General features: G+C 41.4%; 1 protein-coding gene across 4 annotated transcripts in view; it reads right to left on the reverse strand.

Moving 5' to 3' along the window:
• Positions 1-14,906, reverse strand: part of COL14A1 (collagen type XIV alpha 1 chain) — a 173,899-nt gene that overhangs the window by 88,769 nt on the left and 70,224 nt on the right. For 3 of the 4 annotated variants that reach the window (XM_084621152.1, XM_084621149.1, XM_084621151.1), the window contains 6 exons: positions 13,270-13,409; positions 9,517-9,649; positions 6,941-7,012; positions 6,333-6,475; positions 1,641-1,770; positions 54-176 (listed from right to left, as the gene is read on the reverse strand). In XM_084621152.1, coding sequence (XP_084477278.1) covers positions 54-176; positions 1,641-1,770; positions 6,333-6,475; positions 6,941-7,012; positions 9,517-9,649; positions 13,270-13,409 — 741 coding nt within the window. The remainder of the gene's footprint in view (positions 1-53; positions 177-1,640; positions 1,771-6,332; positions 6,476-6,940; positions 7,013-9,516; positions 9,650-13,269; positions 13,410-14,906) is intronic. The other variant, XM_084621150.1, reaches the window with a different exon arrangement.

Below are 14,906 nucleotides of genomic sequence, written 5' to 3' on the forward strand. Positions count from 1 at the left end.
GAAAACTGAAAAAGCAAAAACAGAAGCCAAAGCAACCAATTTTGAAAACTCACTTTTGATAGGTTTGTAGACAATCCTGTAACCCATTGTTGGTGATGGAGGGGCATCCCAGCTAATACGTAATCGGTTGTACCACTCATCTGAGACCCTTAAATTTCCGGGGGCAGAAAGAGGCACTAAAAGCAAAACAAATTGTGAGCTTCCATATCTGCATCTCTTACAAGCACTTGTATAAAAGATAGACATGCATATAAATAATAACCCAGATTACACATAACTCTAGATAAGGAGACCAGTTCTGCCCCCAAGTACACAGGCACAACTTCCAAAAGTCCAGAGGAGCCACAGCCATGTGTCTGAGAGAGGATCTGGGCCTGTTGAGTCAAATTCATCCCCAGCATTATGCCAGTGAATTAAAAAATATGGAGTTTCTAAAAGGGTTATAGCAAGGATTAATTTGGACTGTTGTGTCTATTGAACAAGTATTGTAATTTCAAATTAATACACAGCCTTAATGTAAACCCCCCCCCCCAAGAATAGAGGAGTAAAAGGGAATTCTGTGATAATTATCTTTCATGTGTATATTTCCTTTCAACTCAAAGTATCCCAAGGTGCATCATAAATTTGGGCCTTGATTCTGCAAATGCTTCTGTATTTGCTAAACTGAAGTCAATGGGACTATTCATGTACTTAAAGTTAAGTACGCATGTAAGTGTTGTAGGATCAGGGACTGAAAGTGATACACAAATTATGCACAGAGATAATTTCAGCCACCATTGAAATACAGCCACTTATCAGGTGGAACATGCCAGCTGTTTAGCAGAGTGCAGTAGGTCTATCTTTTTCCATTTTATCCACAGGTTGAATTTGGTTAGAGAGAAGGTAGTGACTTGTGTTGGTATGTTGTCTAGAACTAATATAACAATTCTGCTGAAAAGTTCAACAGGGTCTTTAACAACTGCAAATGGTCAGGAACTTTTTGAAAAATATCTCGTCCAAAAGAAATCTCTCCAACAGCATTTTGGCTGGGGTATTGATTTGGCACTAACTAAAAATAGTTGAATGTCACTCATGGCATCATCATCATCATCACTTTCTACAGAACTTGGACTCCTTGGTGGACTCCCAAACCATAAGAACGGCCATACAGTTCAGACCAAAGGTCCATCTAGCCCAGCATCCTGTCTTCTGCCAATGGCCAGTGCCAGGTGCCCCAGAGGGAATGAACAGAACAGGTAATCATCAAGTGATCCATGTCCTGTCGCTCATTCCCAACTTCTGGCAAACAGAGGCTAGGGACACCATCCCTGTCCATCCTGGCTAATCGCCACTGATGGACCTATCCTCCATGAATTTATCTAGAATTTAATCAAAAACTGACCAGCCTTGCTCCCACTGAGTTTCTGATATTTGACAGTTCACAGCACAAGACATAGTCAAACTTGATTAAAAACAGTCACGTTTATCAGTCAGTGCAGTGGGATTTGTATAAAAGTCCTGATTCGTACATTTCTTCATTTTTAATTTGAACCTATGTTTTAACCTGAACTCAAATGTTTGCATAGTATGAGAAAAAAACAAAACAAAACATCTCTTACTCAGACCTTTCCGTCTGCCTAAAACCAAATGTTTGTACTTACAGGTTTTTCCAGGAGCTGAGACACCGACTCCTTCCCCATCAGAATAGATGGGAGTGACAGTAACTTTGTATACGGTATCTGAGAGCAGCTGCTGAAGAAGAAGATTGTTTTGTCTTCCAGGTACCATTACCTGGATGGTCAGAACATCAGAAACAGACAAGGTTGATTATTAGCTTCTTAAATCCTTTTATAAACACATATGATCTCAGCCATCATATACCTTTCCCACTTCCGTACAGCAATTTATTCCTTATGAGCTGGTTTACATTTTAAATATGTTTGTGATGCTCTATTTTGACAATATTCGCCCTCCCTAAATAATCAGCAGACTTGTTCGCTATACATATCTAAGATAGTAATGTACTAAGAGAACCTGCCTATGATAGACAGCTATCTCTGCATGTATGAACTATCACTCTGTACTAAATCTCTGAGCCAATACAACTTTCAAATATTCCTTAGATCAGTTATATTAACTGCATGTTTACTATTCAAAGAGTGGTTTCACTATAGAGGGTGGGGGAATCTGTATATTTTGCTTACTCTTGGTCAGAAAGGGATTGCCCAACACTGTACCTGTTAACTAAGACCCATCTAGGAGTAATTTCGGGATTATTCCTTATTCCATGAAGCACTTAAGCACTTGTTTTAGTTTAACTTCAGTGGGACTAAAGCACTTGCTTAAGTGCTTTGCTGAATCGGAACCAAAATGCCAGGTCCTGCAGCTTTACCATTTACATTTATGGGCATGTGATCCAGCTCAAAAAGCATAAATCTTTCTAATAGCTAGAGTTTTAATAACTTTACTAAAATTTTATTTTAATTTTTTTAAAATAACAACCAATTATTGACTATTAAAAACAGAGACACATCTATATTATCTAATTGGCTTGGTTTAAGCTTTCACTGACCTGAAAAAAGTTAATCTGGGATTTGAAAATTTAAGAAACCTCTGGCTATATCAGATGAAACAGAAGAATATTGCCTATTAGGCTGTATATTTTTGCTATTGCCTTGTATCGTAGTGTCATATATGCTATGTAGATCTATAAAGCTTTTTGTACTGCCCCAAAAAGAAACCACTCTATTAAAAAGGTTCAGTTTAAGATTACTGTTTTGACATCAGCGAGATAGCTAAAAAGTAATTTTCTACCAAAGCCTCATAAAAGATGGATGAAACTGAAAAGAAACAATAACATGATTCATATCTCAGGAGAAAATATATTCAAGTAGTTCCTTTCTTTGCCGTTCTTACTGATATAGTCATCAAAGAAAAATAAAACAGAAAAAATGAAAAAAAAAAAAAGCAGACTGCAGGGAATATGAAAGAATATCCAGTATGTCCAATAACATTTCCTGTTAACATAAATAGGAGTGAGCTGCATGAATGAGAACTCCATCCGATTACAGAATGTGAGTGAAGGAAGCTTGTACATGAAAGAATGCTTTTATATTCTGAAGTAATAATTTGGAGACATAAGCCTGAATGATACTTTTTGCTCTATTTTATGTATACCATGAGGCCGAAATTTTAATTCTTGACTTCAATAGGAAACTCAGGTATACATTATTGACAAACCCAAGTGTTCAAAAAGCATTAGTCAGGCCCCCAAATATTACAAAACTGGCTCAAAAATCATGAGATTTTAAAAATAATAAATTTGGGGTTCTTTCTGTATTCTAGTCTTTAAACTTTTAGCGTTCTCTCTTTCAAGCTTTTCCCCACAACCACGAGGGTTAGAAACTTACATTTTATTAAAAAATTAAAGATGAAAATCTGTTGTATTCACATGACTCCAGGAAATGAGGCTTTAAGAAAAATACCAAATATTGCACGACTTAGAGTTGACAACAGTAGGTGTAAAGCACAGCTTAAAATGAGGACATTCTTACTGAGGTGTCCGAAAGAGATTCACATGTATCTGTCTTAAGGCACTCAAATTTGGAAGTGTTATTCTTACTATGATCCCAATCCATGAGTAGTGTGACAGACTTGGAGTTCCTGCAATAGTTTAGGAATACTGTAGATCAACCTTATTATTGAAATGTTTACTATATGGATATATTGGTTTAGTTTAATAGGGGACTGTTGGAGGAAAACAAAGCCAGAAAAGAAAGAATGGCTCAAGTTTAGCCACTTTTCTGCAAATGTTTGAGGGTTGGTAAGGGACAAAGCCAGGGCAGACAAAGGCCCAGGAACACAGGAGATCCAAAGAACTCTGGCCGGTTTAAAAAAGGGACTCTCTCTCAAGAGAGAGAGGTAGTTGTTCAGGGAAACCAGACGGAGACACAGACGCCCACTGTGGATACCTGAAGAAGTTAAGTCTGTAGGTTACCATAAGGGGATGGGCAGACCTTAGGTATGATAGACAGTCTACATGCATGTCTGTTGTTTAAAAATCCTCTTTCTCTATAAGCTTTGCCCCTCCTGCAAACTAAACAATACTTTGCATTTCAGAAGGCTGTTTTGGCACTATACTAGTCACAGGTGTCAGATACTCAGCTGCCTCTGGGATCGGATCCCTAGCAACCCAATAAGCTCTGCTGGGCCCAACAATCCCTCACTAAGTGCTGTGCTCCCAGATTGCTCAGAAGGGTCAACAGATCACCATTTACATCCTGTAGCAAAAAGAGCATGGACAGTGGTGCTGGAACACTTCTAATAGTGGGCATGCTGAAAGCCAGGGGTCGGGAACAGGACTGTCTCCCCTGCGGGGGGACACCCAGACAGGGGAAAGGAGGCCAAGGCTGGGGCCAGCAGCCCTGAGCGTGGGGCCGGGAGCCTGCATGCAGGGCAGGGAGGGGAGCCCTGGGAGCAGGGCCAGCAGCTGGGACCCTTCGTGAGGGGCCAGGAGCAGAGCCTCATGTAAAACCTGGGGGTGCTGCAGCACCCCCCGCACCCATACAGCTGCACCACACCCACAGCTGCACCAGACCTGCTTCCTGCCCAGCCCTTGCTCCAGTACTAGACACTGCCTACCTTTGAACTCCTGATTCCTTACTCTTGGCTCTGACCACTGGCTTTTCTCTTGGCCATGACCTCAGCTTTGCCCTTTGGTTCAATTCTGGCTCCTGGCTCTGACCATTGGCTTGCCTCCTGACCATACCCCCAATTCTCCCCTTTGATTCTCCTCTGACCATAGGCCAAACTCCTGCTCCAACCACTGGGTTACGCTGCCTATATGTCAGTGTGTGACAACAGGATCTCAAAGGGAAGAACCACAGGTACCTGAACTCAGGACTGCTAGGTAAACACAGTTACTACAGGGTCCCAGCCAAGGAGTGGGGGAATTGCAAAATTGCAGAAGAGGTGACGGAACAAGGCCTGAGACCTGAGGGGCTGCACTGAGAGAGACAAGAAAGGGAATCATAGAATCATAGAATATCAGGGTTGGAAGGGACCCCAGAAGGTCATCTAGTCCAACCTCCTGCTCGAAGCAGGACCAATTCCCAGTTAAATCATCCCAGCCAGGGCTTTGTCAAGCCTGACCTTAAAAACCTCTAAGGAAGGAGATTCTACCACCTCCCTGGGTAACGCATTCCAGTGTTTCACCACCCTCTTAGTGAAAAAGTTTTTCCTAATATCCAATCTAAACCTCCCCCACTGCAACTTGAGACCATTACTCCTCGTTCTGTCATCTGCTACCATTGAGAACAGTCTAGAGCCATCCTCTTTGGAACCCCCTTTCAGGTAGTTGAAAGCAGCTATCAAATCCCCCCTCATTCTTCTCTTCTGCAGGCTAAACAATCCCAGCTCCCTCAGCCTCTCCTCATAAGTCATGTGTTCTAGACCCCTAATCATTTTTGTTGCCCTTCGCTGGACTCTCTCCAATTTATCCACATCCTTCTTGTAGTGTGGGGCCCAAAACTGGACACAGTACTCCAGATGAGGCCTCACCAATGTCGAATAGAGGGGAACGATCATGTCCCTCGATCTGCTCGCTATGCCTCTACTTATACATCCCAAAATGCCATTGGCCTTCTTGGCAACAAGGGCACACTGCTGACTCATATCCAGCTTCTCATCCACTGTCAACCCTAGGTCCTTTTCCGCAGAACTGCTGCCTAGCCATTCGGTCCCTAGTCTGTAGTGGTGCATTGGATTCTTCCGTCCTAACTGCAGGACCCTGCACTTATCCTTATTGAACCTCATCAGATTTCTTTTGGCCCAATCCTCCAATTTGTCTAGGTCCTTCTGTATCCTATCCCTCCTCTCCAGCGTATCTACAGAGGAACAGGGAACAGAGGAACAGAGATGTTCCTGTTCTACAGGGAACAGAGATGCAGCGTGAAAAGTACTTTCTTAAATACTTGTGTTACAAAGGTTGAGGCCTGCCACAGCACAAAGAAGAACAGCAGTTAAGCATCAATTAACCTAGAAGTTTAACCCAAAGTCCAAAATTTTTAGTCAGTTAGGCCTAATCCTATATTTGACAATGCACAGGTCGAGTGCTGCACCTGCATGGAGCAACTTGAACAGGGTTCTGTACAGACACAGCAGTCTGTCTGCACTGCATCAATTGCAGGATTAGAGACTTGGAGTCCAATTCTGCAGCTATTCCATACACAGATTGTCCATTGACTTCGATGTAGGGCAGGTGCAGGATCGGGCCCTTTGTTAATACTAATAGGATCTCTGAACATTTGTTTAAGTCGTACCAAAAAAAAAAAAATCATGCAGACCAGTCTTACCACTTCCTCAGCACGATCACCTTTACTAATGAGGTAGGTCACTCTGAACTGGTGAATGTTGTTGTCTGAAACATCCCATGTCACTCTCAAGCTTGATGTGGTTTCATCATCTATAACAAGGTTTCGGATTCCTGTTCGAAAAACTCAAAACAAAAATAAAAGTAACTCAAAAGAATAGGTCATAGACCCGATTTAAAACAAGTCTTTGGAAGTGTGTCACTCAACAATATTTCATATTCATTGTCACCAAGCAACAACAGCCACACCCCCATTTCTATGGAAGTAATTATGGGGGTTTCAATAGGAACAGAAATGAGCCCCAAAAATGCTACCAGAAATGAATGGATACTGATCTTAAGGAGCAATAAATATTATATAAATGTCCCCCATTATTTCATTTATTTATATGACACCTATCCTTGGCTCTCTAGGGGTTTTTAACCTGTACAAAAGCTCAGTTTGCTATAGAAATCACTATTATAGACAGGCAACCTATATTTAGAAGCAAATTGTCTGATTCAAGAAAGCAATGAGGTCTTTTTTATTCTGTGTTTTGTACGGGGCTACAACACTTCAGAGTACATTTTATTGACGTTCATTTCTTTTACCTGCTGTTGTGGGTCTGGAGGTTGCTGGACTAGTAGTAGCAATGCTGGTAGATACTGTAGTGGTCCTTGCAACTGAAAAATAATACTCATTCAGTGACATTTCAGAAAGATCTGGGAGCCATTTGTGTACTCTTTTAATGCCAGCTATGGAAATATTTTCCTCTATTTAGAACTATGACCCTGAGCCAACTTACCCTCATGTACCCACTTCATTTTAAGTAAATGAGTCTATTTAGCACCTTTCAAGAGCACTACATTCAATGTATAAGATGATATTCTGAAGAGAATGAAACAGTGGAAGGCATTATGTACATCCTAGTTAAATTAGAAGCAAAAAAGATTCATATGTGTATCTGTGGGAAGAGGTGGGAAAGAGGCGGAAGGGGAGTGGGAAAAGGCGGGGCGCGGTGGGAAGAGGCAGGGTGGGGATGGGGACTTCAGAGACGGGTGTGGGGGCAGGGCCTGGGGAGGAGCAGGGGCAAGAAAAGGTGGGATGGGGTGGGGTCTTGGGGGAAAGGGGCAGGACCTTGGGTGGAGCAGAGGGTTGAACATCCCCTGGGCCCGGAGGAAGCCGGCGCCTATGCCCATGACTTCTCTTTAAACAACAGAAAGACATCCAGAAAGACAATGATTTAGAGACTTCTCCCCTTGCTAAATTGTTCCAATGGTTAATTACCCTCACTGTTAAAAATTGGCACCTTATTTCTAATCTGAATCTGTCTAGCTTCAGCTTCCAACCACCACTAGAATCACCCTTCAAGTGTTAGGAGGGTAGGCCAGGTTTCATGCCCATTCTTATATTTAATGTGTCTGCTGAGACAACTAACAAGGTTGTTAGCAAGACCAACAAATTACATTGTTGTTGCTATACACAGTCATAGCCATGTCAGTCCCAGGACATTAGAGGGACAGACAAGCTTTCAAGCCACACAAAGCTAAACATAACAACATCAGCACTACTGATGCAAGGGCTACATGCATGGGTATAGATTTCTTGCCTAAATAAGGGTTACAGGACCAAGCCAAAGTTTACTAAATATATATGTATGCCTCGATTTGAATCAAATAAATTTTCCTGTTTACAACTGAAAAAACAGTTTCAACTTAACCAAGTCACTGCCCAAAAAAGAAAATAAAATGTGTGTGAACTTCTAAAGAATGTTGTCTGATGATTTTTTATATTTTCTTACTTAATAGACAAAAGGGATACACACCAATTCACGCCTTACTGTGTGCAATGCAAGACTATCCTAAGCTAGTTTTCAGTAGTAATTCATAGTGCTAACACCTTTATACAGTTGGTCAAAAATTAAATAATCTTGCCCGCTAATAAATTCATTTTATATTCAAGAAAAGAAATTGTTGTGCAAACTCCTTTACTCTTCTTTCCTAAGGGCTTTATTGAGCACAAAAGAACCACGTCCTCCCATTAAAACTACAGACGACCGTTTGTTAGAAACAAAGCACAGAGGCCCATGAATATTTATTTTTCATGTTCAGAAATGTCTGCTGCAAAGAAAAGGGACTTTGTTAGATGAGCATCATAATTTAGAGAATCTGCAGGGCTAAAAATAGCTTGTAGATTGCCTCAGAAGTCGAGTTTTAAACTTTCAGAATAAACCCATTTTAGAGATGGTTAAGAAAGGGAAGCACTGATTAGACACAAAGATGGGTGGGTAAAAGAAAGACAGACTGAAGAAAAGAAATATGGAAAAGATGGATGGAGACAGACAGGTAAGAAAAGAAAGAAATGGATGGAGACATGGACAGACAGACAGATGGAGGCTGTCAGGGCATCTTTCACATTTCAGAAAGGGAGTGTAGTAGAGATTTTTTAAGATACAGAAAAGTACACCTAAATACGGATTTAGTGTAGGTGCTGGTTTGATTCAGTAATTCATCTCAGTTCAGCAAAGTACTTTAAGCACATGCTTAAAGTTAACCATGTCCTTCTTTGCTGCATAGGGATGTGCTTAAATGCCTACATGAAGTAGAGACTTTAAACACCCAAGCTGGAAACACTGGCCACAATGTCCACTATAAGCCATCTATGTTTTCTTCTGACTTCAGTGACAGTTGCACAGGCACTGATGTAAACATACAGGGCCAGATCCTCAGCTGGTGTAAAATCAGTGCAACTCCACTGATTTCAATTAAATGACAAATGTGTGGATGAGAAAGATACACAGTAAATGTCAAATATTTTTGAAAAGTGTTTACATTAAAATATTTTCATTCCAAAACTAAATCTAATATAGCTTTTAATTAAATATCCTTCCCCCAGACTAAATATTGATGCCTAGGACCAAAGAATGTTAAATAATCTGTGAGCCAAAGACGTGTAACCAGAGACAGTCTAATGCTATTTAAGCTGGGAGGGCAGCCAAACCTTTCCAGGTTGGATGCCTTCTACTACACAATATTAAATAAAAGCACAAAATATGTCTCCAAAGCCTTGATGATAAATCAGTATTAGAAGCAAGGGACAGGCTATATTTTAAACATAAGCTTCATACATTATACTTTAAAGTATATAAAGCTCTTTAAAACAATACAACCATTAGTTTTTGTCTTACGTGTAGTTCCAAGAACAGCAACAACATCACTTTCACTTTCATCACTGTAAACTGCCAGCAAAGAAACTTCATACTCCGTATCGGATAACAAACCCTCAACAACATGCGTGTCCTTGTCTCCATCTAAGACAACCTAAAAAACAGAGCAATATCTAGAGAGACCATTCCCCACTTTTTACTGTTGTATTTGATTAACTTTATAAAAACTTTATTGAATTATAGGAAAGACAGATTTCAGCACCTAAAATATACAGTCCGATATACCAAACTACTCACTAATAATTTGTTCAGTTCATAGATCGAGATTAGAGTTAATCTATTGCCAGTTTTATTGCTCTGCCATGTAACCTTATACTATGTCCCACACAAATAATGTTAGCTTACAGTTAAGGCTAAACAAGTTTATTTAATTTGAAAGCAATCACTAAAACTCAAGGAACTGATCCCCAGAGGCCTAACTCAAACATCATGATACCAAAACACATTAGTCAACTCAGCAGCCTTGGACCCTTTCGACCTCAAAGTACAAGTACCTACGAAACACACATCCATTTCCTCAATGTTTCACTTAATCACAAAACTTTAGCTCTAACCTCTGCAAAATTAAGGTAATTTACCAATACATATACCTGTAGTTGAAAAACCAAGAATGTGTTATTACAATCTAAGAAATTATAAGGTCAGAGTTCAGATTCTATATTTGAATGTGAATTTGGGGAATTGAGTGTTTTGTAGGAGGGAACTGAAAGGTAGTTTTTGTTGCTGAGCTGAAGACTATGGGCACTTGTGTGGATATGACGATGTGTGGTTGGGAAAGCATGGATTGTCTTACGCGGTGATCTTTATTTTTAGTGATTGCATTGGCAGGAAATGCATTTGAGCAACATTAACTGTATGATAAAGTTTTTCTGTGGGGATTTCCCTGTTTCTTCATGTTTAAAAATGGAATTGGGCAGTTCAGCGGCTAACAGTGGATACAGGGGGACTCAGAGATGGAGAGGGCTGTGCAAGACTGACCCCAGGATGAGGGGAAGTGAGGAGTGGTTCTGGTGAACTGGGTTGGCAGGTGGGTTTGGGACAGTGCGTTTAGGCCACACTGCAAATATTGATATGACTCCCTGAGGCAACACTGGCAGGCTTTTAGGGATGGACACTCATCTTATCATCTGAAGGGAAACAAAACCACCCCAGTAATGAGAACCAAGCAAAGTGGGAAGCTATTTGTTCAGTATACAGTGGCTTTGAAGCACTCAGTCAGTATAAGTAGCACAATATCTTTATTCTGTGCATGCTGCAGTGTGAATGTTTCTTAATAAACAAAGAGGCGCAAATCCAGGAAAAATTTCCTGTGGTGGCGGCTTATGGCCCACGAAAGCATTACAGACTCCTGGGCTCTGCAGATACAGAGACTGTTCCCAATTCAGCGAGGAGCGGGTCTGGTCTTCTGAAGGTACAGAACTTTGAACTGGCACCCTGCACAAAACACTTTTTGGCATAGATATTTTTAGGCAAAATTCAGATGCAAGTCTGAGTGAGTCTACGTGGAATCTAAGCTGGTATAACTAACACCTTCTTCCAGCTTCCCCCACCCACCCATAGTGCATGTCAAACCATCTTAGACACCCAAGACTCACCAGGACTTGCTAACTTACATATGACTCACATCACTTACCAATGTGTAATTTACACCACCCGTACACCCACACCCACACGCACCCGCACCCACTCTGGACCATTGAGCCTAAAAGAACCTCAGGCAGTCTATGCTGGTACAACTAACAAGCCAAAGGACCATAAGAGAGGAGTGTAACAAGCAAATCAACCAAATTGAGGGTATAATAATGTGCACCCCCTATGCTAACATACACAAAGAGCTATCCTTGATCATGCACATTTTAAAATCTTATTCCAGCTCTTTGGGTAAGTTACACCAGCCTAGACTCTGCTACACATTGGCAGAGTTGGTGTAAGTAGGCCTCACTTACAAACCCTTTCGCATCACTCTCAGAATTTGGCTCCCTAACTCTACCCAGTTAAATGGCAACCGCTCTTGGGAGCGATGGTGAGTACGCTGTATTACCGCATGGCTGATAAGGCAACTGGGAAAGAAGTTTAAAGAGGCAGCAGCCTGGAGGTATTGTGCTATCCGTAGCCTGACCACATTACAAAGGTCAACTGAGGAGAACAATGAAGGAGCCAGGGTATTTTTTATATTTTAAAATGTAAAAATATCGGCACTCTGCAGCATTTTCCAATGAGTGAACCATTCTCCCTGATAAGAGAGGGACCCCATATCAGCAGATATTTCATGATAATTTTATAAATATAGACTAACACAAAGTGATTTCAAAAACACCACAAGGACAATAATAAGCTCCAATCCAAAATACACACCAGTCAAAGAGACTCATTGGCAACCACATTTTCAGGGTAGGTACTTGAAATAAACGTAGTAAAAAGTAAGTCCAGGAAAAGGGGAACCCTAACCCATCTCATGAGCAGGGGAACTCCAGTGCGTGACAGGCCCATCAACTAGCTCACTTATAAATTCCTCCTTTTGCTTGCTTACCCTTGAAATTCATCTCATCACACGAGCATCTCCGTCCAGGTGTGGGAAGACAGAAATAGGGCAAGGCTATTTTCCAGAAAAGCTCCAGCTTCACTGCACTAGTAGGATTGAGTCCTACTCACACGGCTTCTTCTCTGCTACAGAGGAGGAGCCGCCAAAAACCCAAATCTGGCAGTGCTTCCTCTACCCCCGCAGATGGCATTGTGCATAGGGAGATGCTCTCCCCTTCCACAGTGGAGTCGCTAGCAGAAAGAGGAGAGGAACCGAGGTGGGGTGGGACAGTAGAGGATCATATCACTGAGTAGAAAAATGAGGGCAAAGGATGAATGAGAAAAGAGTAAGCGGTGAGAGACTGGGCAAACAGTGAATAGAGAAAAAGGGGTGGAGAGAGAATGGGACAAAGAGAGATGAAAGGTAGACAAGCAAAGGTTAAAAATACGAGCAGAAAGGATAAATAAAGAAAAAAATCTTGAACTAGAGAACAAAACAAAACAAAACAAAACCTTTTAAAAGGATGAAACATTTAAAAATGTTGCCTGAGGACAAGCACAGCTATAGAGAAAGAGATGCATGATGATGATCTAGAGTGAAAAGTAGAGCACAGAGAGAGAAAGGGGAAAGAGGAGAAACACAAACACAGGATACCACTGTAATTTATTTATTAATTGTGTGTAAACTTTGTCAAATGTTTTGAATCTATGGTTTTATAGGAAGTTTTACTGTTTCCAATTGATTAAACAAACCTAGAACATATGCTCATCCCTTTGCTGGGCACATCACCCACCCGCCCCTGGAGTGATCATCTTGTTTACCTTCATCTTTTTCACTGGAAAGCGGAAGAATTTGAGCATTCCAAGAATTGGGAGTAACAGAGAATGGAAGGCAGATTCTACGGGAATTGGCGCATTAGAGATTAGGTAGCTAATTTCCATGAGTTCTCTTCCCTCAGGGTTTATCTACAAAGAGACGCTGAAACATTGGTTCAGTTTAATTTTGGAGGGCTTCATGGTAAGCCAGGCTGTTCTCTGAATAAGTCAAACTGCCATGCATCAGATTACTGGGATTTTGCTTTGCTTAGCTGGCAATATATTTTCAACAGCACTGGGCCTCTCAAAGTGGAATGTATTTCCTCTTCCTTTTGTGTAGCATCCATACCAGGACCTACGAGAGTCAAGAAAACTCACCTCTTCAGATGCACCCCCATTCAGTGGGGTCCATGCCAATCTGTAGCGAGCAATATCAGAGGAGATGGGCTTCCAATTGACTCTAAAACTATCTGTTGATACTTCATCTATTTCCACATACTGTGGGGCTGGAACTTTTTCTGCAGAACAATGTTATGCAAAAGAAAGAAGAAGAAGAAGAAGTTAAAATTTGTGAAAATCTTAAAACTACACAAAATGGTGATGTTCAACAAGCCCTTTGTGGGCTGTAATACTTTGGTCTCATTTCAGTTGTTGGGTTTGGTGTGCAGGTGCTGGGTGCTGGGGTGGCCTGTGATATAAAGGGGGTCAGACTAGATGATCTGCTGGGTCCTTCTGGCCTTAAACTCTATAACTTTCTGTGACTTTTTTAGCTATAGCTACCTACACAAAATAGAACATAGGGGATAGCTATCAAAGGTACCTCTGGTTATATTCACACTTGGTGATTCTCAAGGAGGCTCGGTATTTTCATCCTGATATACTTACTTAGCCATCGAGTGAGCAACATTATTATCACCCTGTTATTAATTATATTACGATATTGTCTCTAAGCCTCAACCAAGATCAAGATGCCACTGTGCTAAGTATCATACAAACACAACACAGTTCCTTCCCCGAAATGGCTCACAGTCTAACTAGGCAGGGAGGCAAAGGGTAGGAGAAAGGAAATGTTATTGGTATTATTGTTTTATGAAAACAATACTTTGCTCAGAAAAACTGTACTTAAGCGACATCTACACAGCAAAAATAAATAAATAAATAAATAAATAAATAAAAATCCCCACAGGAATGAGTCTCAGAGCTTGGATTGCCAGACGTAGGCTGGCGCTGGAGGGCTAAAAATAAGCATGTCGACGTTCAGGCTCAGGCAGGCACCTGAGCTCTGAAACCCAGCCATCGGTGAGGGTCTCAGAGCCTAGGCCCCAGCCCAAGTGGGAATATGTACACTGCTATTTTTCACCCCGCAGTGTGAGTCCCCCCCAGCCGAGTCAGTTGACTCAGGCTCTCTGCTGTAAATCTTTTTTTTTTTTCTTGCTGTGTAGACATCTCTTAGTTAACAGTGCCAGCAACACTGGATTTTCTAGCCCTGTAACTTGATTCCTGATAGTACTACAGTTTAGGGGCCACATTTCTGCATCACAGCATGTGGAGAGAGCAGACAAATTGATGGAAGAGTAAAACCCTTCTACATCTTAAGTCATAAATGCAAATCCTGGATAGATTAATAAATGTCAGTCTGGTTCTAAACCTCCTTCTGAGATTTGAGGCTTGACTCATAAAACAAATGAGAGCTTATTACATGAGGTATGTATGTTCTTTGTGAATATAAAATGTGGTTATTTACTTTTGCAATTCGTTACATCCATACTTCCTGTGGGCAAATGGAAACACCTTCATGTTATGAATGCACAGGAATGGAGGGCGTTCAGCACCCCTCCAAAACTGCTCAGCACCTCGCTGGATCAGGCCCTTTATCTTATTTTTAACAAGGGTGTCGCTATTTGGCAGCCTGGCCAGCAGGTGAAGCTTCCCCTGGGGGAGGCTAGCTCCCTAACCCGCCTCTTCTTCCTGTGGCCCTGCCCACACACCACCCCCGCTCAGCACCAGGCCCCGCC

The sequence above is a fragment of the Lepidochelys olivacea genome, assembly GCF_965140295.1.
Source record: "Lepidochelys olivacea isolate rLepOli2 genome assembly, chromosome: 2".
Lineage (NCBI taxonomy): Eukaryota > Metazoa > Chordata > Testudines > Cheloniidae > Lepidochelys > Lepidochelys olivacea.